Source organism: Hydra vulgaris, chromosome 06, assembly GCF_038396675.1.
Source record: "Hydra vulgaris chromosome 06, alternate assembly HydraT2T_AEP".
Taxonomy (NCBI): domain Eukaryota; kingdom Metazoa; phylum Cnidaria; class Hydrozoa; order Anthoathecata; family Hydridae; genus Hydra; species Hydra vulgaris.
Window position 1 is genome coordinate 35,728,643 of NC_088925.1, and position 23,858 is coordinate 35,752,500.

A 23,858-nucleotide genomic window follows, 5' to 3' on the forward strand; every position below is an offset into this window, starting at 1 on the left:
AAGTAAATGACATTTTTTGTCTTTGGGTATCTTCGGTTTCTCCGTTAGAAAAATTACAAGGCCTCTGCTTTGAATTCGAGCAAAATTATTTTATAATACATGTTTAAACCACATAATTTTTTTATACTGTTACCTTTTATTCTTCTTCTTAACTTATATATCGTACACCCAGATCAAGGGTGCCACAAGTCAAAAAATTATGGATATTGAGTTATGAATGTCATTTGATAGTATGCCATGTGTTGTACATGGTGACAAAATACCATAAGTCTAAAATGAATGTTTACAAAATGACAGATACAAATGGCACTCTTAGTTGGAAAAAATATTAAAAACTCGAAACTTCAACCCTGATTTTCTCAGTTTGACACTTTTTTGACTTGTGGCACCCTTGATCTGGGTGTACGAGATATTTGTGTGTGAGTATGTTTATATAAATATACACACGCTTTCGAACGCATGCGTACACGTCATCGAGTTTTGCTTTGTAGCAGCTTAAACTCGTTAAACGTTAATTTTTCGTGAAAATAATAACGTTTAACGTTAAACAAAGTACTTTATTGCAGAAAATGCTCCGACGCTATTTTGACTTTTCCACGTGATCTTAAAGCATCAAACAAAGTTTCCGTTGTGGCATTAGGATTTAATTGTTTCCATTTTAATAGCATAGCAAAAGCTTATTCAGAACTGTCATAGTTATAATGATATTTATGTATTGACTCAATTTTAGAGTTAGGAAGATTGAGTTATCTAACTAAGTTTTCCCAGTAACCACATACATCATTAGATAAATCTTCTAACATTTTTTCGGTAGGTCGTATTATTTGAACTTTTATTGGACGCATCTTCTTAGTAATAATTGGTATATGTTGATTTACATCTAAAAAAAAACATTTTGCATTTTATAAATTATTATAAATTAGTCCATATAAATAAATAACTTAATAATATTAGGTTAAATAGATTAAATGCTTTTATTTAATATGTGTAATTATGTATGTATGTATGTATGTATGTATGTATGTATGTATGTATGTATGTATGTATGTATGTATGTATGTATGCATGTATGAATGTATGCATGTGTGTATGTATGTAGGGGAAGTTGGGGTACAGTGGATCGAGGAGCATAGTGAATAAGAGGCATTTTCTCAAAGATTAGAATTTTGTTGATCTTGACAATGTAATCATTTTATGTGCTCATATATCAGCAACCTTAATTTATAGTTTTTATCACAAAATTTTTAATTATCGGTTTTTGGTAGGTAATTTTAGTTTTTAGCTAACTAAAGTAAATTTTCTTACCTTCCTTATGTTTGTTATGGAGATCATGGTTAAAATAATTTTAAAAGTTGAAATTTTTCATTCGGATTATTGATATTTATGTTTTCTTTTAGTGGTTTAGCTTTTCTTTTAACAACACTTCACAAGAAATTAGACTTAAACTTGATTTGTTATGGAGGGGCACAGTGAATAGTGAATAGGTTGATTCACTATGCCCAATTAATGATCTTAAAGACTAAATTCATGTATTTTTAACAAACTACATGAAAATGAATTTATTAGTTTTAGGTTTTGAATAATAATATTTGAATAATTTTTTAATTTTTTAATACTTTTAAAAGTTTTGTTATCAATAAATTTTTTTTTCTCAATTTTCAAAATGTCTATTTTTTCGATTTTATACTAATCTAACTAATAAAAGTATGCCAAAACTATAGCGTATAGTGTCTTTACTCTTTTAGCCTCATAGTTATTTGGCTATGCTCCTAATCACTATCATTAATTCACAGATGTGTCCATTAATTCACTATGCCCCAGTACTGGGGCACACTGAATAACGTGACACAACTCACTCTAAACCTTTCTGTGAGCCGTTAAATAATAAATATTTGTGTTTTTGTGATTTATTACCATGAAGGACATAGAGTATCGGACAAAACATGGTGGACAAACTCAAATTTAGAACAAAAGTTGATCATAAACTAAAAAAAACTAGTAAAACAATTGAACATATTATTTTTTATATAGTTTATTATGTTGTTAGCAAAATTAAAAACTTTTGAATCACACTAAAAATCACTAAAAAAGTTTTATAACACATTTTCCCTAACAAACTACATTTTTCTTTGGACAAAACAAGGTGGACATTCAAAAAATCGACTGAAAATTCAAATAATTTTAAAACTTAACTTATTATTTTTCGAAAAACTTCAAAAAATTAACTTAATATTTGGTTAGACCTCCTCGACTTTTAATTACTGCTTTCATTCTTTGAGGCATAGACTCAATTAATGAGTCAACAATTCTCATATCAATCTCTCGCCAGGCCTTCTCGACTTGTTCAAATAATTCCTCACTGGTCTTCACATTTGTACGCTCAATCTTTTTGCCAATTATTTCCTAGATATTTTTTATGAGATTCAGTCTGGGCTTTGTGCAGGTCACTTCATTATGGTGATATTCTTGTCCTTGAACCATTGTTTTACAATGTTAAAAAAAATCCATTTTAGAGGCATCTCCTATTCAGCATGTGAAAACATTATCTTCCATTATATCTTTGTAGACAAAACGGTCCACAATACCATTAATTTTGTGAATAGAACTAGTTCCTAGTGCTGAGAAACATTCACAAACCATAGCAGACGTTCCATGCTTAACACTCTTCTTGGTATATTTAGTATTGAATCTGGTGTTCTTTGGTCTCCTGACTCGCTTCTGACCGTCGCTTCCAAAAAGGTTATATTTTGATTCATCACTAAAAAGTTTGTTTTTCCACTGGTCTGCAGTCCAATTTTGGTGTGCTTTGGCAAACGCAAGTCTTAGCTTTCTATTTTTAAAAGAAGTTAGTGGTTTCTTGTCAGGCATTCGAGAAAACAACTTTGCTTCGTTAACTCTTTGTCGCACAATGCGATTAGAGATTTGTAGTTCAAGTTTTTCGGTTAATTTTGTGGATGACAAAAATGGATCTTTTTAAAGCTTTTTAACAATTATTCGATCTAGTCTTTGTGATGTTTTTCTTAGAGGTCCGCCCCAATGGTTTGTTTTATAGCTTCGTCCGCCCCGATGGTTTGTTTTATAGCAAGATCCAAATGATTTGACAGTTTTGTTTACAGTCGATTAAGGTATATTATATTTTCTACAAATTTCAGCTTGACGTTTTCCGCTTTTCAAATCTTTAATAATATTTTCAGGTAAAACACTTCCTAATTTGTCGTAAGCCATTTTAAGTTGCAATATACGCCATATATCACGAGCTAAATCTATTTTTAGTTAAATTGAAAAAATAATTGGTCAGATGTTCCAAAATCTATTTTATTATTTTAGAGTAATGTTATGATAAAAGTGAAAACAAAAGAATATGGTAAATTGAATAAAGACAATGAAATCTTATAAATAAAGCGTCGTTTTGATTTGTCCACCTTGTTTTGTCCAAGGAAAAATGTAGTTTGTTGAGAAAAATGTGTTATAAATTTTTTTTTTTGATTCTTAGTATAACTCAAACATTTTAAATTTTGTTGAGAACATAATAAACTATTTAAAAAATAATATGTTTAATTGTTTTACTAGTTTTTTTTAGTTATTGATCAACTTTCGTTCTAAATTTAAGTTTGTTCACCATGTTTTGTCCGATACTGTATATCTCAATCCTTTCGCCTTGAAAAAATAAAATACATATTTTAACTTTTGCTTAATTTAAAAAATAAAGAAATCCCATCCAATGTGCTCCAACTTCCCCTATATGTATGCTTAGGATGCAGCGATTGATCTGCAAATATCTTTACAACAATGCAGCATGGATGGTATTCTATCTATAACGTTCAATTTTGTCAAAAGATTAGGTTATTGTTTAAATGTATGGTCAAGCATTTGAATAAGCAGTGTATTAAAAAGTGCCATTGCATCAATTTAGTAGCAAATTAACACCTTTGCAATAATGATTTTGTTTGTTTTTATTAAAAAAAAAACATCTTCACTTTCAACAAGGCTAAACTACAAACAACTCGATATAGATACAAAAACTTATTAGTTACAAAACTAAACAAAAACAATCTATTTTTAAGTATACTTAAAAAACAGATTGTTCTAGCTTTGTTTTTTCAATTTTTTCAAATAAAGTATATATGTATGTATATATACATAAATACTTTATTAACATGAACTATGATTAACATTATTTACATGTTTAATACCTAAGCGCTGTAAATGCTTCAGTTGGTGAGTATTAGCTTATATTATATAATACATCTAAAAAAAAGCAAAATTATAATAAAATATACAATTGCAATTTAATAATATAATTGTTTTGTAACATGAGCTGTAAAAAGACTTAATTTATTTTGCTTTTCTTTTTTGTTATTCTTTGATTTTGTTCTTAAACAACTTTAAAAAAAATAATTTTTTGTCATTTTAGCTGAATGAATTTCAAAAATTTTTAAGTGGATTAATGACAATCGTTCCAAAAAAAGAAAAAAAAAGGTTGTTTTTTAATTGTAATTTTAATTTTTTAAAAATAGTTTGATATGAAACTTTAAATGGAATTCAAATGTGAAAGTGTCATTGCACTTTATTTGACTGGAAAATTTAATAAAGAGATTGTGAATCAGATGGGATATTTAAAAGTAAACTAAACATTTATGTATCGAACCATAAAACGTTATAATGAAACGGGCAGTATATAAAAGCGCTATATAGGTGGACGAAAAATATTTTTTACTACAACTGATATGGTTCGAAAAGCGAGAGTTCGAATTAAATGAAATCTGAAGCAAAGTAGAAAGGTAAGAAAATTGTCTCGTGAAATGCACTCAGTGAATGTTGAAAATCTCCAGCTTCAAATGCCAAAATATATAAAGCTATAAATATATAACATATATAAATGCAAAATATATGAATGCTCGTGACATTAAAAAAATGCAGATAAAGCTATGACTAAATAAAAATTGTTAAAACAATTGCTCAGCGAAGCTCAAGAACTGCCGACATTGTGTTTTCTTATGAAAAACTTTTCACAATTCAGCAAAATGTGATCAAACAAAATAATCATATTTGGCTAATAAGAAGATCAAATGAAAATTTAAATATTCGCATGGCTACTAAACATAATTCACCTGCTCAAATAATGGTATGGGCTGCAGTGATCTCTGGTGGACGTATATATACATATATATATATATATATATATATGTATGTATATATATATATATATATATATATATATATATATATACATACATATATATATATATATATATATATATATATAGATATATATATATATATATATATATATATATATATATATATATATATATATATATATATATATATATATATATATATATATATATATATATATATATATATATATATATATATATATATATATATATATATATTCCTAATATTCACGATAATTTGATCCTAACTTTTTCTAATAAATTCATGTAACTTTTTCTTGAGTAATATTCCTGTTATAGCTACTATGAATAAACTACTCCTTTTGTTGTTGTTGGTGCATAATAATAATTTTTGCACTTAATTATTACATTTAGCATTTTATTTGTTATTACACAACAGTGTTTGTTATTATCCACGGTGTATTCGGAATTACCCTATGTACGTATATATATAAGTATATATATATATACATACATACATATATATATATATATATACATATATATATATATATATATATATATATATATATATATATATATATATATATATATATATATATATATATATATATATATATATATATATATATATATATATATATATATGTATATATATGCCAAAGAGACAACTGAAAAATCAAAAATTGAAAAAAATATAATTATTAGTGGCTTAGAAGAAACTAATGAAATTGATCTAGAAAAAAGAAAAGATTATGATAAAAAAGAAATTAAAGAAATTTTTGAAATATTAGGTGTTGATCATAGTAAAATTAGGCGATCAAGAAACTAAAAAATGTGTTCTTTTAAATGCAAAAAATCTAAAAAGATTCGAAAAGTACAAAAAAGTATATTTAAACAAAGACAAGACACCAACTGAGCGAGCATTTGAACGTACACTAAGAGAAGAAAGAAATAATAAAAATAAAGAACTTCCTAATGTAGTAAATGGTTCTGAAGGGAGGCTTCGCTTCGGTGAGAGAAATGGAAAAAAGTTCTACTTCGGAATCAGAAATGGAGAACTTAGACGAATTGATTACCACCCATCCCAATAAGAGTAGTAGCAGATTAATACTATGCTCAAAAAAACATAAAAAATACACTAACAAATATACATTTTCAAAAAGTAATAAAAACAATATATGTCAAGCAAATCAAAAAACATTAAACGATGAAAATAATAACCAATTAAAATGCCTTTATACAAATGCTACCTCATTAAATTCAGATAAAGTAGTTGAATTATCATTATTAGCCTCAACGTACAAACCTCATATTTATCACTGAAACTTGGTTCAAAGAAGATTCTTTAGTGAATATTGAAAATTATTATTTACACAAATTTAACAGAAACGACAATATTTCAAACACAAATAATGGCGGTGGTGTAGCAATATATGTTCATGACAATGTATCATCATTTGAAATAAAAAACTCTTCAATTAATGTTACGAAATCTGAACAAATTTGGTGCCTTATCAAGTATGGAAACGAAACTATTAAGCTTGGCTGTATTTATCGTCCACCGTTAAAATCAAAAATTATTTATAATGACGAAAAATCAAATAACACTAACATTGAAAGGTCAAACCAAGCTGACGATGAAATAATTCAAAGTATACAAACAGCAAAAATAGAGTTAAACAGAAAAATATATACCGGTATACTCATATGTGGTGATTTCAATTTTCCATACATCAAATGGTATGAAGATGGTTCTGTCCAAGTTAATGGTAATAAAAACAGCATTGGTGCTAGAGTTGTAGATCTTATTAACAATATAAACATCATTCAAAATGTAACATTTCCAACATTCATCCAAAAAAATAAAATGCCAAAAAATATATTGGACCTGGTCATAACTGAATCATCAGACCGAATCAAACACATAGAAAATTTACCATCACTTGGATTAGCTAGTCAAGGCCATTTGGTACTAAAATTTAATTATGATTTATCAAGTAATAAAGATAAAACTAGTTATTTAACATTCAAGTACAATTACCATAAAAGTGATTTCAATTCTATCATTAAATGTTTTCAAAATATAGACTGGTTAAAAGAGTTAAGCAACTTAAATATAAATGACAGTTACAACTTATTTTTGAATCATTATAACTACATAACAAATATGTTTGTACCAAAAGTGATATGTAAAAATAAAAACAAACCTCTTTGGCTCAATCGTACACTTTTAATCCTCATAAATAAAAAAAATAGATTATGGCGTAAAAATCAATCTTCAAAGTGGAAAATACCTGAGCTTGTCGAACAATACAAAAAACTAAAATCTTCTTTACAAGTACAAAAAAGATTAACTATTAAAAAATTTGAACATAGTTTAGCTTTTGATACAAAAAATCCCAAACGTTTGTTTAGTTATGTTAACAGTTCACGCAAAATCAAACAAAGCATCAAATCAATTCAAAATAATTATGGAGTTACTGGGACCGATGGTAGATTCATTGCTGACACATTAAATGATCAATTCAAATCAGTCTTCAACAATAATTCAGTTAACAAAGATTCTCCACTACTTTCAAATCGTACAACTGAGCGTTTATCAAGCCTTCATTTTTCAATAGATGAGATCAAAAATAAATTAAAAAATTTAAATCCAAATAAAACAACCGGACCGGACAATGTCCACCCAATGATATTAAAACAATGTGCTAATGTACTATCTTTACCTCTAACAATTATATACAACAAATCACTATCAGAAAGATCGATTCCTCATGCATGGCGCAATGCAAATGTTACTCCACTATTTAAAAAAGGTGATACCAATGAACCAAGTAATTATAGACCAGTTTCTCTTACATCTATTCCATGTAAATTAATGGAAAGCTTAGTAACCAATGACATTGTAAATCATCTAAATTTAATATCTCAATCTCAACATGGTTTTGTAAAGAATAAAGCATGTGTTACAAACTTATTAGAATCCAATGATTATATTACAAAATGCTTAGCTAACAAAAATGCAGTAGATGTGGTATATCTGGACTTTTCAAAAGCTTTTGACACAATCTCTCACAAATTATTAATCATCAAGCTTAAAGCTTATGGAATAGTTGGAGACCTTCTTGATTGGATTGAAGACTTTCTCACTGATAGAAAACAGAGAGTAGTACTTGGAGAACACGTATCTGATTGGGCTCACGTTACTAGCGGTGTCCCACAAGGCTCAGTTTTAGGCCCAATACTTTTTATAATTTACATCAATGACTTGCCAGACAATTTAAAATGTGTCAGTAAACTATATGCAGATGATTCGAAACTAATGAATGAGCTACGAGTAAAAAATATTCTTAATGATACCACTGACATTCAAACTGATTTAAATAAAATCACTGAATGGACAAAAGTTTGGTTGATGAAGCTGAACCTAGAAAAATGTAAAGTTATGCATATGGGAAGTAACAACCCACGCTCAAACTATTCACTTCAAGATACAACCAACTATTTAAATTACGATTTAGAAAAATCAGATGTAGAAAAAGATCTTGGTATATTTGTTTCAAGTAATGCTAAATATTTTAATCAAGTTATTCATGCTAGTAATAAAGCTAACAGAATGCTTAATATGTTAAAAAAAACATTTATATCAAGGGATTTAATGTTATGGACTAAGTTATACAAAAAATATGTCAGACCTAACCTGGAATATGCAATCAGTGCTTGGTCACCTTATTTAATGAAAGATATAAAGATTATTGAGAAAATTCAAAGACGATCCACAAAAGTCCCAACTATATGCAAACATCTTTGTTACACAGATAGATGTATCTTATTTCAAATTCAAAAACTGGAGGATCGTAGAATAAGAGGTGACTTGATTCAAAAGTTTAAAATTGAAAAAGGTCTTACCATCATTAATTGGCACAATGAACCAATTATACGTCCAGCTCGATGTGGTCAACGAGAACAGTTTGTACGCGAATTTAACAGAAATTGCGATCCACGATATCATTTTTTTAGTAATCGTGTTGCTAAGCATTGGAATGCACTCAATGATGCAACAGTTAACTGTTCCTCGACTATAGGCAACTATCAATTGAACTGTCAAGCATTTAAACAAATGCTTGACAGTTCAATTGATAGTTGCCTATAGTCATTATATGACTTTAATAGGATCTGTATCCTATTTGCAACTCATATACTATTACTATTATTACTATTACTATATATATATATATATATATATATATATATATACATATATATATATATATATATATATATATATATATATATATATATATATATATATATATATATATATATATATATATATATATATATATATATATATATATATATATATATATATTAGGGTGTCGCAAAAAACAACATTTTTGAAAAATATATGCAGAGACCCCCTTAATGTGTTCTATCTAATACAAAAACACTAGATTTAAAACTTTTTTGAATAAAAAATATTTTAAGGGGTCCCTCAAGACCCTCGAATATTTAATGGTCCCTAATATTTTCAAAAAAAAATTTTCAAAAATATGTCAACCTGGTACTCAAATGAAGCGAAATTATATAAAAATTTCAAAAATAATATAGATTTCAAATATAGAATTGTTATTTTTAGTTTTATTACATGAAAATTTACGTTTTTTAACAAAAAACAAAAAAATGCATTTTTTATGTATTTTTATGACAATTTTAATAAATAAGTTAAAATTTTTCCAAATTAAATATTATTTTTGAAATTTTTATATAATTTTGCTTCATTTGAGTACCAGGTTGACATACTTTTAAAAAACTTATTTTTTGAAAATATTAGGGACCAATTAAATATTTGAGGGTGTTGAGGGACCCCTTAAAATATTTTTTATTCAAAAAAATTTTTAATCTAGTGTTTTTGTATTAGATAGAACACATTAAGGGGGTCTCTGCATATATTTTTCAAAAATGTTGTTTTTTGGGACACCCTAACATACATATACTATATACATATATATACTATTTATACTATATATATGTGTGTGTGTGTATAGTATATACATATATACTACATACACACACACACACATATATGTAAGTATATATATGTGTGTGTGTATATGTTAATATATACCAAGAACTACTATATAACATAGCCGGATTTGTTGTTTTGAAGGCAAAAAATTAGTGGGCCGAAAAAATATGGGTTTGAAGTTTACAAATAAACCAATTTAATAATATTCAGATGGTTTAATTTTTATTTTTTTGTAAATATAAGTTTTTTTTGCAATGCCGAAAAAGTGTTGTTTTGTTGGTTGTAGGAGTAATTATAAGCGAAAGATTAAAGAATGTTTTAGTAACAGCAACCACGTGCCATACAAAACTGTCTTTAGTTTTCCTGATCATTTAGAACTTGGAAATTATTGGATTAAGTTTGTCAACTGGGTTGATTAGAGCCTCACAGAAAACTCAGAGATATGTATCGATCATTTTGAAGATAAATACTTAAAAAGAGGTAAACGTATAACATTGAACTATTCTGAAAATCCTATACCAACAATTATTACTAAACAAAACATCTTATCAAAGCCATCTCAAATTCAATCAAGCTCAGCTTAACATAAGCCCCCTGAAGTTTGTATATATAACCGCCCTTTGTTAGATGAAACAGATGATTTCAGAAAACATGATACAATTGAAGACATAATAGACCTAAATGAAAATTTTTGTCCAAAAGGATTTTCATTTAAAAGAATTGATATTGTGTGTTATATCTTAGAATTTTTTTTGATGAAGGTGATATTACTCCTAACATCGAGAGTATTAGGATTGATGAAGACATGTAAAGCTGTATAATAAAGGTGTGCTAGTTCCATTACCTAAATAGTTTTGTTAAAAGGGAGCGTTTGTAAATTGACCAGTGCCAGTATGCAAGGTAATTTTGTTTCTTATGCATGAAGTTGCAGAGAAAGTATCAAAAAGTATATTATCAGAGTTATATAAATCATCTCTTTATAAACCACAAGGTTGTCCAATCTACACAAATGAAGTAATTAGATTTTCTTTGATGCGCAGATATACATTAAAACAGGCATATACTTTGCTATTAGAAGAGTACTTTGTCTTATTTAAAATCAATTTAAAAAGGTGATCCAATATCAGGATAACTATTACTTTTGGAAAATGTTAGTGTTAATGCTGACTGTGTTGTTTTAAATGATGATGTATTTGCAAAAGGGTGTTCAATATTAGGAAGAAAGTTTGATTGGTGCTGAAGATGATGGTAACTTCTATTCTGATATAGTTGTGTTTATGCTGGTTAGCTTAAAAGAATCAATTCCCTTTGTTATTATGGTCTGTCCAGAGTTTCAAATTTCTGGTTTCTTTGATTAGTTCACATATAGAAGAAACATTAGAAACTTTATATAAAGCATCTTTTAATGTACAAACTATAATAACAATCACGCAGCAAATGTTTCAGCATTCAAGATTCTACGTTTAAAATTTGGTGAACAAGATAATGACATATTTTTTACTTTTATTAGACATCGAGTTTACACTTTACATGACAGCGTTCATTTACTAAATAATATTAGAAATAATTTATTAAATTCAAAATGGTTTGTATTTCCACCTTTTGATTTCATCGAGTTTGATGATATTATACAAGTTGAAGCTGGTGAAATTTCTTGGAGGTTATTGCATAATGTTTATGAGATAGATGAATTGTTACCTGCTAAATTAAAAAAAGCTTTTAAATTATCGGCCCAAACTTTACATCCTGGAAACAACAAAGTGCTCCTTTAGCTTTAAATATTTTTGATGAAACCACCTCTGCTGCAATCATCAGCTATTTTCCAAAGGAAACTGCAGCTGCTGGATTTTTAAAGCTTAATAATATTTGGTTAACTATTTCTAATTCAAAGGTAATTACGCCTAATGTGTTTATAATTTTGGACACTTGTTGGCACTTGAAACGTATCAAGCAAATGATAGCGATTTTATGTGTATAAAACATGAGGAAAGGGGAAGAAATTTGGTAAACACAATTGTTACCAAAATATATTTCAACAATGAACAACAGATTAAAAATGAAACATTAGAAGAGATGAAGTTGCTGCCTTTAAAGTTCGACAAACCATGAATAACAAATAAATAAACGCAACAATAGCATATATACTTTTAACAACATAAATAACAAAAGTTCTATTAAGTCAAGATTCTTTCATTTCTCAAAGAAAAAATAAATATGCTCTGTTGTTAAAAATATTACTTGTCTTTCATGGTTTTTTTTTAAATATATATATATATATATATATATATATATATATATATATATATATATATATATATATATATATATATATATATATATATATATATAGAGAGAGAGAGAGAGAGAGAGAGAGAGAGAGAGAGAGAGAGAGAGAGAGAGAGAGAGAGAGAGAGAGAGAGAGAGAGAGAGCAATTCCACGACCGTCACAGCGTGACACTCGTCATTTTTTTTGTCTTAAGCCTTTAATATTTTAATATTAAAATAGATATAAGAAGCGTGACCAATATTTTCTCATTGTTTTTTAGTTTTTAGATCAACACCGTGGTTCAGCTAATATAGATGAACTGAATTTTTAACTTGGCATTAAACAAAAAGTTTTGACATTACTCTTACAAGTTTTATAGCTAAATTATATTTTTTAAATTAAATTTTAAACAGGTGCACCTTTAATTAATTAGTGGTAAACGTCACAGCGTGACCAGACACATTTGGGTAGTTATAAACCAGGTAAAAGAGCTGTTTTTAATAAATTTAAAACTTAGTAGAGAGGTATTAGACAAATATATAATTACATCTTCATAAAAATAGTTCTTACATAGTAATCTTCAGAACACGCCCATACTATATCAGTGTCTAATCGCGTCCATATTATATTGCTGTCATATAAACAACGTTTTAAAGTTTTTTAGTGATTTTATCTGCAGACATAAGTTGTTTTACTAAATACCTGGCACTTGAATAGGATGGCTTTTGTATTTTCCCATTATTGTTGTTAATTAGGTTTGCTGCAAATATTCCTGGTTTTGTTGGTGCTTATGTAAATAACTCATCAATTTTAAATTTTTAAATTGTATTTATAATATCTTCCATAGAAACAAAATAGACATTGAAATTAGTCTCATTTTTAACCGCTTCATGAAAAGTTATGGCATCAGTTATTATATGTTTTCTCTGGATTATTTTTTGCGTTGCTATTCTTTTAACGGTCCCACCAATAGCATGTACCAATCCTTTCCCATGTGAAGCAGCAAAAAAGTTCCAGAATTATTTTGTTATCATGCTGCTCTTCCAACCAGGGTATTTCTGATGCAATAAAATGATATTTAAATTGATTACTTGGCTTGTCTGTCTAAATCTGTAGTATTTTAACACTTGATTCAATATGGTTAGGTAATAAATTATGAACAAATACAAGAATAAATTTTTTTGAATGGCTTAAATCATCTGAAGCTATGACAGATGATGAGAATGAATTTTGGTACTAAAATACAGCAGTAAACACAGTAACTTGCCTCTTGTACCAATGTGTTGACTGCACTTCATCTTGCCACAAAGTTGAAAAATTTTCAGCAAAATTCACTTGAAGGACGGCTGTGTCTGGTTTACTTTGAGGTTGGATCTTATGATCACAATGTCTTTGATTGTTTCTGTTTAATAAAATAATGCCAAAGAAATGAAGGTACAGATTTTGAAAAGGTGCTGTAAAGATCATCAACTCTTCACTTTTTTTAAATCTTTTTAATATATTCTTTTCCATTACCATCTGCAACTTTTTCCCATTGGTACCATGTAATGCATTTATTCTTGTCAATTTCATTCAAAACATATAGATTATGAAACTTTGCAGCATCTTTGCATGTAGTACACATATTATTATAACAAATGTCTTTTTCCCTATCATATACAATGCTAAGAGGAAATTCATGTGAATACAATAGAAAATTTGAATCAAACTTGTGCAGGGCTTCAAGGATAAGAATTAAACTAGACAAAAGCACATTTGGTGGGCGTAAACTAGCAAACTTTGATTTTCCAACTGATTCTTCAGGATAATCACCTTTAAAAACAGCATAAGCTTCAATAACATTCACATACAAATGATGTTTTTGCAGTTTTTTCTTGTTCTTTAATCTCACCACAATGGTGTCTCTTTTACCGGGTGCTTGACGGGATATATCATCACGCTGGTAAAAATCAAGAACCGATTTGACAGTTAAAGCATCTAATGCATTTTCACTAAGTATTTTTTCTGTACCAGGGGTTTCATTCATTTTTGTTAAAAATTTTTGTACAACTTTTGCCATCTTTCTGGGTGATTTTGGTAGTGCTGATTCGGCTCTCTTAACAGCTTTCCAAGAGTGCTTGCAGATTTGTAAGAGGGTGATGTAACAGCTACAGATTTTAATTCTGCTATTTTTTGTCTGCTCTTTCTCTTTCAATGCCTTTCTTTTTCTCGTTGAGCCTCAAAATTAGCAAGTTGTCTTTCTTTTCTCTTTTTTGAATCTTTTTTTTAAATACTTTTTCGCCAAATTTTTCTAACAGCCTTTCACGATATTTCCTTTGACGTTCAGCATGAGTAAGAGACATATTAAACCCTTGAAAGATTAAAAAAAAGCAACACAAAAGTTATGGAGATAGGCGTATTACATCCAAGGCTCAATGGAGTTGCAACTATCCTTTACAGAGAGGCTCTATGTATCCCAAAACAGAGCCTCAAGGATAACTGAGCACATGTTGCCTATCCAAAAAATACCTATATTTCGTAGTTTTTGTAGTAAACGCAAAGAAAGTTAACCGCACAATAATCTGCCCCATCAAAGTTGATAAGAACTATATTGTGGTTTCAGTTAAGCAGTTTTGAATATTGTTTTAAATTTTGTTAAAAAATTGTCACACCGTGACGTCACAGCGTGACATAAAAAGATTCTAAAAATAACTTGAGCTAATTATTTTTTTAAACATGTTAGGATTTATTTAGATGTATTAGATAGAGTTCTCGTTGCGCTGGAATTTTGAAATCCTAAATTTTATTGGTTGTCTTAGAAAAAAAATTATTGGTACCCTAATTGTCACAGCGTGACAATAGTGGTAATAACATTTGATTAAAATAAATGGTTTTCTAAATTCGTCTGGCAATAAGTATGTTTTTATCATAATTAGCAATGATTAGTGCAGCTAAAAACCTGATTGCAATGAGCAAGACAGTTTTTGAATTTTCTATAGGTTCGATTGAACTTCGGTGAATAAAAACGATTTAAACTATCGCAAAAACGCCAACTTTTACCTTCTGTTTCAGCCCATATAATTTTTTATGATAGCGGCATACTATAACAAACTATATATTTTCTGAAAGAAGAAAAGTAGAGCTTTCTACTGATATATAGTATTATGTATATGGGTATCGTTTAATTTTTTCATTTTTTGTGAGACGGTCGTGGAATTGCTCTCTATGTCTAAAGAAAATGAATCCAAACCTCTGTCTAACATGTAATACATGCCATGCATACACACATCAAGAGTCACATGGATTATCTCCAACACTTTATTTAGTCTTAAGCACTTTATTTTATGAGTAAAAAATGTGATAAAATTAAATTATTTGATAAAAAAACCTACATAAAATATACCCCTGCAAATTAGATTTGTTTTTCAATCAAAAATTAATTATTTGTTTGGTGCATTCACAATTTTAATGTTTTATTAATCTGCCTTTTACAAGTTTTACAAGTGTAACAGAAAAGCGTAATACCTTTCACATTTATACCGTTAAAAGTTAAATTGCATCATTAGCGTATTTTACAGTACGTATTGTAATTAAATTTAATTTCAAACCACAATTAAAAATCATTTAAACAATAATAACTATAACAAAAATTACCAATGCAATCTAAATTCAGTATTTCAAAAAAATTATATTTTTTTAATTATTTATTTCTCAAAACAATCTTAAACAATATAATAATATTATATAAGTTATATAAGATAATAACTTTATATATATATATATATATATATATATATATATATATATATATATATATATATATATATATATATATATATATATATATATATATATGTATATATATATATATATATATATATATATATATATATATATATATATATATATATATATATATATATACTATATATATATTTACGCTTTTTCAACGTTAAAAGTAAACTGCTTTTAAACGTTATATTATCGACATAGAACAAACATTGATAAACATCTAAGGTGCCATTGTTTGCTGATGATACTACCATTTATTCTGGTTGTGATAAGAAGCCAACACTCTCTGATTGCTTGGAGGGTGCATTTGAGCTTGAAAAGGATCTCACTTCTGCTACAGCATGGGGCTCCAGGGCTTGTGATGAAGCGAGCGCGATCGTGCTCCGCTCGTGAAACGCGCCCGTAAACAGTATTTTCAAACGTTCTACGCGCGATAAACAACGCTCGTTCAGCTTATAACGAGCGTATAAAATAACGCTCGTCCAATAGTTCGGGATAATTTTTTTATTTTCATAAAATATTTAAAAAAGATCTTTTATTAAAGATATTCTATTATCAAAGCACTAATATAAAATATAAAAAGCACTACGTCGTTCTCTTTTGCACTAACGTAATGAATGAGCAGTTTGAAGTCGTTAATAGTCACTAATTTCAATAATGGAATGCTCACGTGGAAACGCAATGTGAATTCAAAAATGCGCAAATAAAATAAGAATAGAAAATTAGAAAACCATTATAAGAAAATTGAAACTGCAGAGTATTTTTAATCTTGTGAAAATATCAAATATGATTTATTTGATTTATTGTTTGTAATATTCCACACATCGTTTATAATAAAAATAAATAATAATAATAATAATAGAGTAATTTTTAAAATTAGTTTTTGTTCATAGTATAGGTTTTTTATTAACTTTTATTTATTTTAACTCAAATTTGAAACGATTCCGTTGTTTAGAATGTTCGCAATCAAGGACATTCGAAAAGGAAACAAAGTAACGACATCAACATTTATTAAATGGAAAGTTATTATTCTTATTTATTATTATTTCAAATTATTCTTGTGTTATTTTTTTAAGATAAAAAAAATGTAATTTAAAAAAGAAATTTTAGAAAAAAATTAAATAATTAATTTGACTAATAAATATCAAGAAATATAAACACCATTAACCGTTAATTAAGTTTACAGCGTAACATTTTAAAATACATATATTAAAACAACGAAGCAAAACTAAGTCACTAAATTATACTTCAATACTAAATCAATAAGAAGTTGCGTTTTTGTTTGATATTATTTTTTTATAACATAAATAGTTAAAAATAAAATCGTGATCTGACAATATACAAGAAGTTTGGAAGTATAAAAATCTACTTCGTTGAAGTAGTTTCATGAGTGTGATACTAATTCAAACATTTTTTGACGAAAGAATTATGTAACAAATAAAAAGATATAAAAAATAAAAAGCTTTTTATGAGCATTGCCTTCAGCAATTTTCAATCCAAATTGCAATAATTTAGATCTTCCTATATTTATAAACGGTAATGTACTCGATGAGTCATCCACTCTTCATCTTTTATGATTAACTCTTACATCCGATCTTTCTTGGAAACCATATATCAAATCTGTTGCAAAATTAGCATCTACTAAGGTTCCATTTCTTTATCAAGCTCAACACTTTTTTTCTTCGGATTCTATTCTCTATCTCTATAAATCTCAAATTTGGCCTTGTATGGAATACTGTTGCCATATCTGGGGCGGATCTTCTAATGATCCCCTTTCTCTTTTGGACAAGGTGCAAAAATGTATTGTAAACATAGTTGGACCTGCTCTTGCAGCCATAATATTTAATTTGGAAAAATTTTAACTTATTTATCAAAATTGTCATAAAAATACATAAAAAATGCATTTTTTTGTTTTTTGTTAAAAAACTTAATTTTTCATGTAATAAAACCAAAAATAACAATTCTATATTTGAAATCTATATTATTTTTGAAACTTTTATATAATTTCGCTTCATTTGAGTACCAGGTTGACATATTTTTGAAAATTTTTTTTTGAAAATATTAGGGACCATTAAATATTCGAGGGTCTTGAGGGACCCCTTAAAATATTTTTTATTCAAAAAAATTTTAAATCTAGTGTTTTTGTATTAGATAGAACACATTAAGGGGGTCTCTGCATATATTTTTCAAAAATGTTGTTTTTTGGGACACCCTAATGTATGTAGATGATATAAAATTATAAGTTATAACTTATTTATCACATTATATATCAACTCTTATATAATTTACAGAAATCTCAAGTTAAATTTTATTCAGTTTAATTTTGTTGATATTTGGGCAACTTTTTTTTTATAAATAACTTTTATTTTTTATTTTTTTAGTGAGTGATAGTTTTTAATTACTAATTAGATTCAGATGTATCGAGTAATAAAGTTTTTAACAAACTAAATTTTATAATTTATTGCAAAAACTTCACAACACATTACAAAATTTTTAAAGACTTTATTATAAGATCTTTCACTAATATTAAAACAGGTTAAAATAAGTTTTTATTTCATTTTTAAAAAGAAATTTAAATTTTTTAAAGAAAAGTATTTAGTCTTAATTATAAAGTTAAAAAGTTAATTTAATTAGCATTTTACCCTTTCTTGTGTATGCTAAATATTAAGTTGTACAACCCTTGGAAACAGGATAAACGAGGTCGGCAAAAAATTGCCAACCTAAAACCGTTTTAAGTCGGCACAAAACTTTTGAACAGAGTTTGACAATTTGGCAAATGTGCAAATGATTAGCATATAATTGATAGAAAAACGCTGAGTTCGCCGACTTTGCTTAAAAATATCAAAAATGAACAAAAGTTTAGCGGACTTTATTTTATTTAGAAATAATAAAACATTTTTTCGTTTTTAAATTATTTGTTTTGCTTACAACTTAAATAAAAGTTGGTTTCTAAAAACTATCAGCTAAGCTTTTGTTCGCTTTTCATATTTTTATGCAAATGTCGGCGAACTTCTTAGTGCAGTTAAGGTGATTTTTAATAATTATAGCGTCTGTATAATATTTTGCTGGCTGCAACATATTTCTGTTGAATGATCAGGTCTGTGAATCATGAAAAGGCGAAAAAAATTAAAATGATAAATTTTGCTGTAAAATAAAATAAAAAAATGTTTGTAGCAAAAAAACCCAGACCAAAGATTCTTTTTTTTAAAAAAAAATCTTAAAATCAGGATTGTTTGTTCAAATTTGAATAAGATTTTAAATACGCTTTTTAGGTAAAATGAACATCATAGTTTAATAATATGATCTGTTCTGATCATTTATTGGCAATTTTTCTTAATTATTAGCGCTTTCTAGGTAGGAATTCTAATGTTTTTTGTAAAAATTGATAGTAATGTTGTGTTTTGACAACTACATTAAATTAATATGTATTAGAATAGATTAGTGCAAGGATCTATAGTAGGTTAAGGCACTTTTTTAATTATTTTTAACTAAAATTAAGTTAGCGCTGTTGAGCGGAATTGATCTAAAAAATGGTGTTCTTTAGATTCACAATTAAAGGTAATAAAAAAGTTTTTTTAAACATTATAAAAACTTGACTCAATCTAAAGTTCTTGTTTGGACAAAATATGCTGACAAAATCATGCTAATTCCAAATAAAAGAATTTGAATAACTTATAAACCGCCTTAACTACACCGAGTTAGCGTTTGTTTTTAAATTAAAATAAATTTGAAATAAATTGTCATAAAAGTAATAGAGTAATTTGTTTTTGCTTTCTGTTTTTTAACATCATATCATTTAAATGTTAATGGAGCAAAACAATATGAGAGAACAGCCATTCCGACAACTGGACATTTTATTCCCGATCCCAATAATTAGGGACTGCTTTAAATACTTGCTATATATCAAAGGCTTTACAATCGTACTTACAATCTGATTGTATAGAAAAAATTTTGATTTTGGAGCTTCACAACTTAATTTTGCCCCAGGGCCTGAGCCAGCTTGAAGCGGGGCTGTATTAAAGTATTAATGAAAATCAAAAGCATTGAATGAACAAGAGAAACAAAAATTAATGAAATACATAACTGATTGTTTAATTTGGCATAAATGTTTTCATTTTTTTTATGTAGTTATTAAGGTGCTCCCAGAAGCCCTTACAGTCTTATTACAGAGCACCGGAAAGAGACTAAATAATGATAATTATGCTATGAATTAGATAAAACTTTATAAGAGTAAACAAAAAATAAGTAATAGTTATAATTAGCAATGTCATACTTACTAAAATAGCCATTCACTATGTACACTGCCATAGGAAAATAATAAAAATTTAGCAAGTTCTGTTAGGATAATGTTTTGCATTTGCTGGTAAGGGTTTTTATTTCACTTGTAAGGGTTAGTTGTCCAATTTAAACAAATGGTTTCATGTAAAACCTAACATCATTTGTAATTGGAATTATTCTTTCTCTGGTTATAAAAATAAACTTAAACATCTTTAAAGATGTTTCATTCGATTTGTATTTTGCCAGTTTGTAGAGTGTTGTAAACTTTATAATACTACATCATTAAGTCAAAACTGCCAATTTTTGACTTAATGTCTTTTGCCAGTATACCCACGATATACACTTCAATAAACCAAGTCGGAACCCTCAAAATAAGAAAATATTACCAAATATTTGGTGCTTCAGCCGAGCTTCTAGCCGAATATTCGGTATTCGGCAAAACATGCCGAATACCGAATATTACATGCTTTTGTTTTTAAATGAACAAACAAAAATAAAAGATTGGAAAGTTAAATCAAATGAAAAGATAAAAGGATTTTAAGATTTTCGCTCGACTAAATTGACTTTTAGACTTATTGACAACTAAAGACTAGGAAGTCTATAGTTGATTAAATTGACTATTTGTTTTTTTTTAGTCGACTAATTTCGACTACTCGATTTAGTCAAAGTTGATAACAACACTAAATTTTATTCATATTTGAAATAAAATTTTTTTCGTTTTTAATTGTTTAATTGAATTATAATAGAAGGTTCACTTTGCAATTTTTTTAAATTAATTTTATTTAGAAATTGAATAAAACTATTGTCCATAAATTTATTTTAAAAACAGAAGTAGGAGATAATAAGCAATGTTACGCAATGATTTTTATTAAACTTAATGGCCTATTTTAATTTTTTATTTAAATTAAGACTCTGCAAGGGAAACTTTTGATCTCTTTTGTTTTGTTTATTGTGAAAGTTTGCATTACCATAATTTATGGACACTCTTTAAAACGTTATTTTTTTCGTTTTTATTTTATTTAAAATTTAAATAAATCGTTCAATTTGCCACATTTATTTTAATTATTTTATTTAGAATTTAAATTTTTTTCGTTTTAATTTATTTGAAATAGCAAATAAAATTAAGTTTTAAAATTCTAAGGTCCGCAAATTCATTGCTGACCTCAGATACTGTCAGGTTGACAGTTAGGTCAGCATTGTCAAATAGTGACCCTAATTTTGAGGGCTGAAGTAGTAATATTTATTTTTACTGTATATTTTTTATTTCTATATTTTTTTACTAATAATTATCTATTAATTTGTATTTATGCATCCTGTTTTCCATAAAGTACGTAAGCAGGTTTGAGGGGTTAAAGACAGTGAGTACAAAAGTTGTTTGAATTATCTTTTGTTCTTGATCTCTCCTAAAACTTGATTTTTTTTTTTAAATCCATAGAATTTCACAAGTTTAAAAAATTGATATTATTATGTTATGTAACATAGATATGTCATATTAACAGAAGAAAAATTTTTTTTTAATGTCTTGAAAAATTTATGCATTGGGGAGGGGATTGATTAATGATAAAGAGGGGTTGATAAATATTGCATACGTATGCAGAGAGAGAGGAGGGGAGGGGGTTGTTAAATGCATACACTTGCGTACAAGAGTATAGGGGGTTTTTAATCAAGGGTTTTATTGGGTATGTACTTTATGGATGCCTCTCAGTGACCGATAGGGGGGAGGGGTATGTGGGATGCATCCCTCCCCCCCACTAGAATCTGAAATCCATAAAAATCTTAGAAAAAGAGGACCTTTTTTTTTTAGGAGACGCAAATGTGATACAAAATACAAAAATATTTCAACATAACCCCCCAACCACCACTAAAAATTTTTGGATCCATCACTGGCCTCCTTACCTGGAATTTACTATACAAAATACCAAAATATCTATATTTTATTTTTTAATCTACACCCCTAAATTCTTTTATTCTACAAACCTAAATTTTTGAAACTAATAATTTTTGAAACTATAAAATTTAACATAAAAATTTATTTTATTCATCCAAATCTTCAAATTCATTTTGAGATTTTAAGTTTTTATCCATTATACGCTAATAAATTTCTTTTAAAACTAGTTGAAATAACAAAATACTATGTAATTATTTACCTTTCTGTATATCATTCATCCTTATCTTTGAATTCATTTCGAGATTTCCAACGTGGACCACTAGTCCAAACACGACCAAATGATGGAAGCCAATCTTTTTGAATTTCATCAGTTTTGTGGTCAAATTTTGCTCCAACTCTATTTGGATTTAACTTCCTTTTTTTTGTTTTTATTATATAGTCTTCAAATTCTTTAGTTGAAGGACCCATTTGACTGCTTTGATCACATTCATCATTACACAACCAAGGTGGTACTGCTCCTGTATGAACATTTTTTGCAACAGTATTGAATTTTATTTCAACTTGATTTTTTTGTGTATATTTTGTTTGAATAATTTGATCTGAATTCATTTTATACTTAACAATTCCACCTCTCCATACTCTTACTCCTTGATGTATGCCAAGAGGATTTTGAAGGATGCCAAACTTGTTTTTTTCAGTTTTATAAACAACATTATCAGATGATATTTTGAAACTACTACAAATGGCTAAATTATTTTTTTCTTTAACTTTTATAGAATTTGCAATATCCAGTGTGCGTGCTATTTCTTTTATTTCAAATTGCTCAACTAATGGAACAAGTTTTTTTTTGTATAACAGCATGTCTGCCATTGATATAAGGAAAGTTGATTTTTCCTTTTGATCAACACTATTAGTAATCCAAAATTCGTCTGTGGATTTCCAATGTTTCTCAGATGATAGGTGCTCAAAAATGCCACCATACAAAATTGTTTTAAATTTATCTGTAACATGTTTGATGCAGTTTGTTTTACAAAAATGACACCACACTGTCATTGAACTTTCATCTTCACTTTTCGCTTCAAAAATGACTGGGTTTTGAAAATATATATAGCATTCAGAAATTTTTTTACCAAACTTTTCTATCAATATCTTCAGTGCTAGTTTATGTTTCTTTGTAAAATTGTGTTTTTTCCCAAGTGTATGGTTAATGCGACAAACATTACAATAAGAATATGAAGTCATTCTGAAAAAAGAGTAAAAATTTAAAAAAATTAACAAAGGAAGTCCTTCCATGTTTAATGTTTTGAACATATGATGAACATATGAATAAAAATTTTTACTATACTAATATGGTATGCAAAAAACTGTATAATGAATAAAAAAATGTAGGATAAAATGTAGAATAGACTAAAATATAAAACAAAACTAAACTGTATGCATGTAAGTCTTTAACTTAAAATTTTTTTTGTGCTATATGCACAT

General features: G+C 27.4%; 1 protein-coding gene across 3 annotated transcripts in view; it reads right to left on the reverse strand.

Annotated features, from left to right (window-relative positions):
- Window positions 1-627: 627 nt before the first annotated feature.
- Window positions 628-23,858, reverse strand: part of LOC100208421 (centrosomal AT-AC splicing factor) — a 31,151-nt gene continuing 7,920 nt past the window's right edge. For 2 of the 3 annotated variants that reach the window (XM_065799981.1, XM_065799980.1), the window contains 2 exons: window positions 22,636-23,619; window positions 628-880 (listed from right to left, as the gene is read on the reverse strand). In XM_065799981.1, the coding sequence (XP_065656053.1) occupies window positions 22,647-23,618 (972 nt within the window). In that variant the 5' untranslated portion in view covers window position 23,619 and the 3' untranslated portion in view covers window positions 628-880; window positions 22,636-22,646. Of the gene's footprint in view, window positions 881-20,487; window positions 20,854-22,635; window positions 23,620-23,858 lie in introns of all 3 variants that reach the window. The other variant, XR_010639132.1, reaches the window with a different exon arrangement.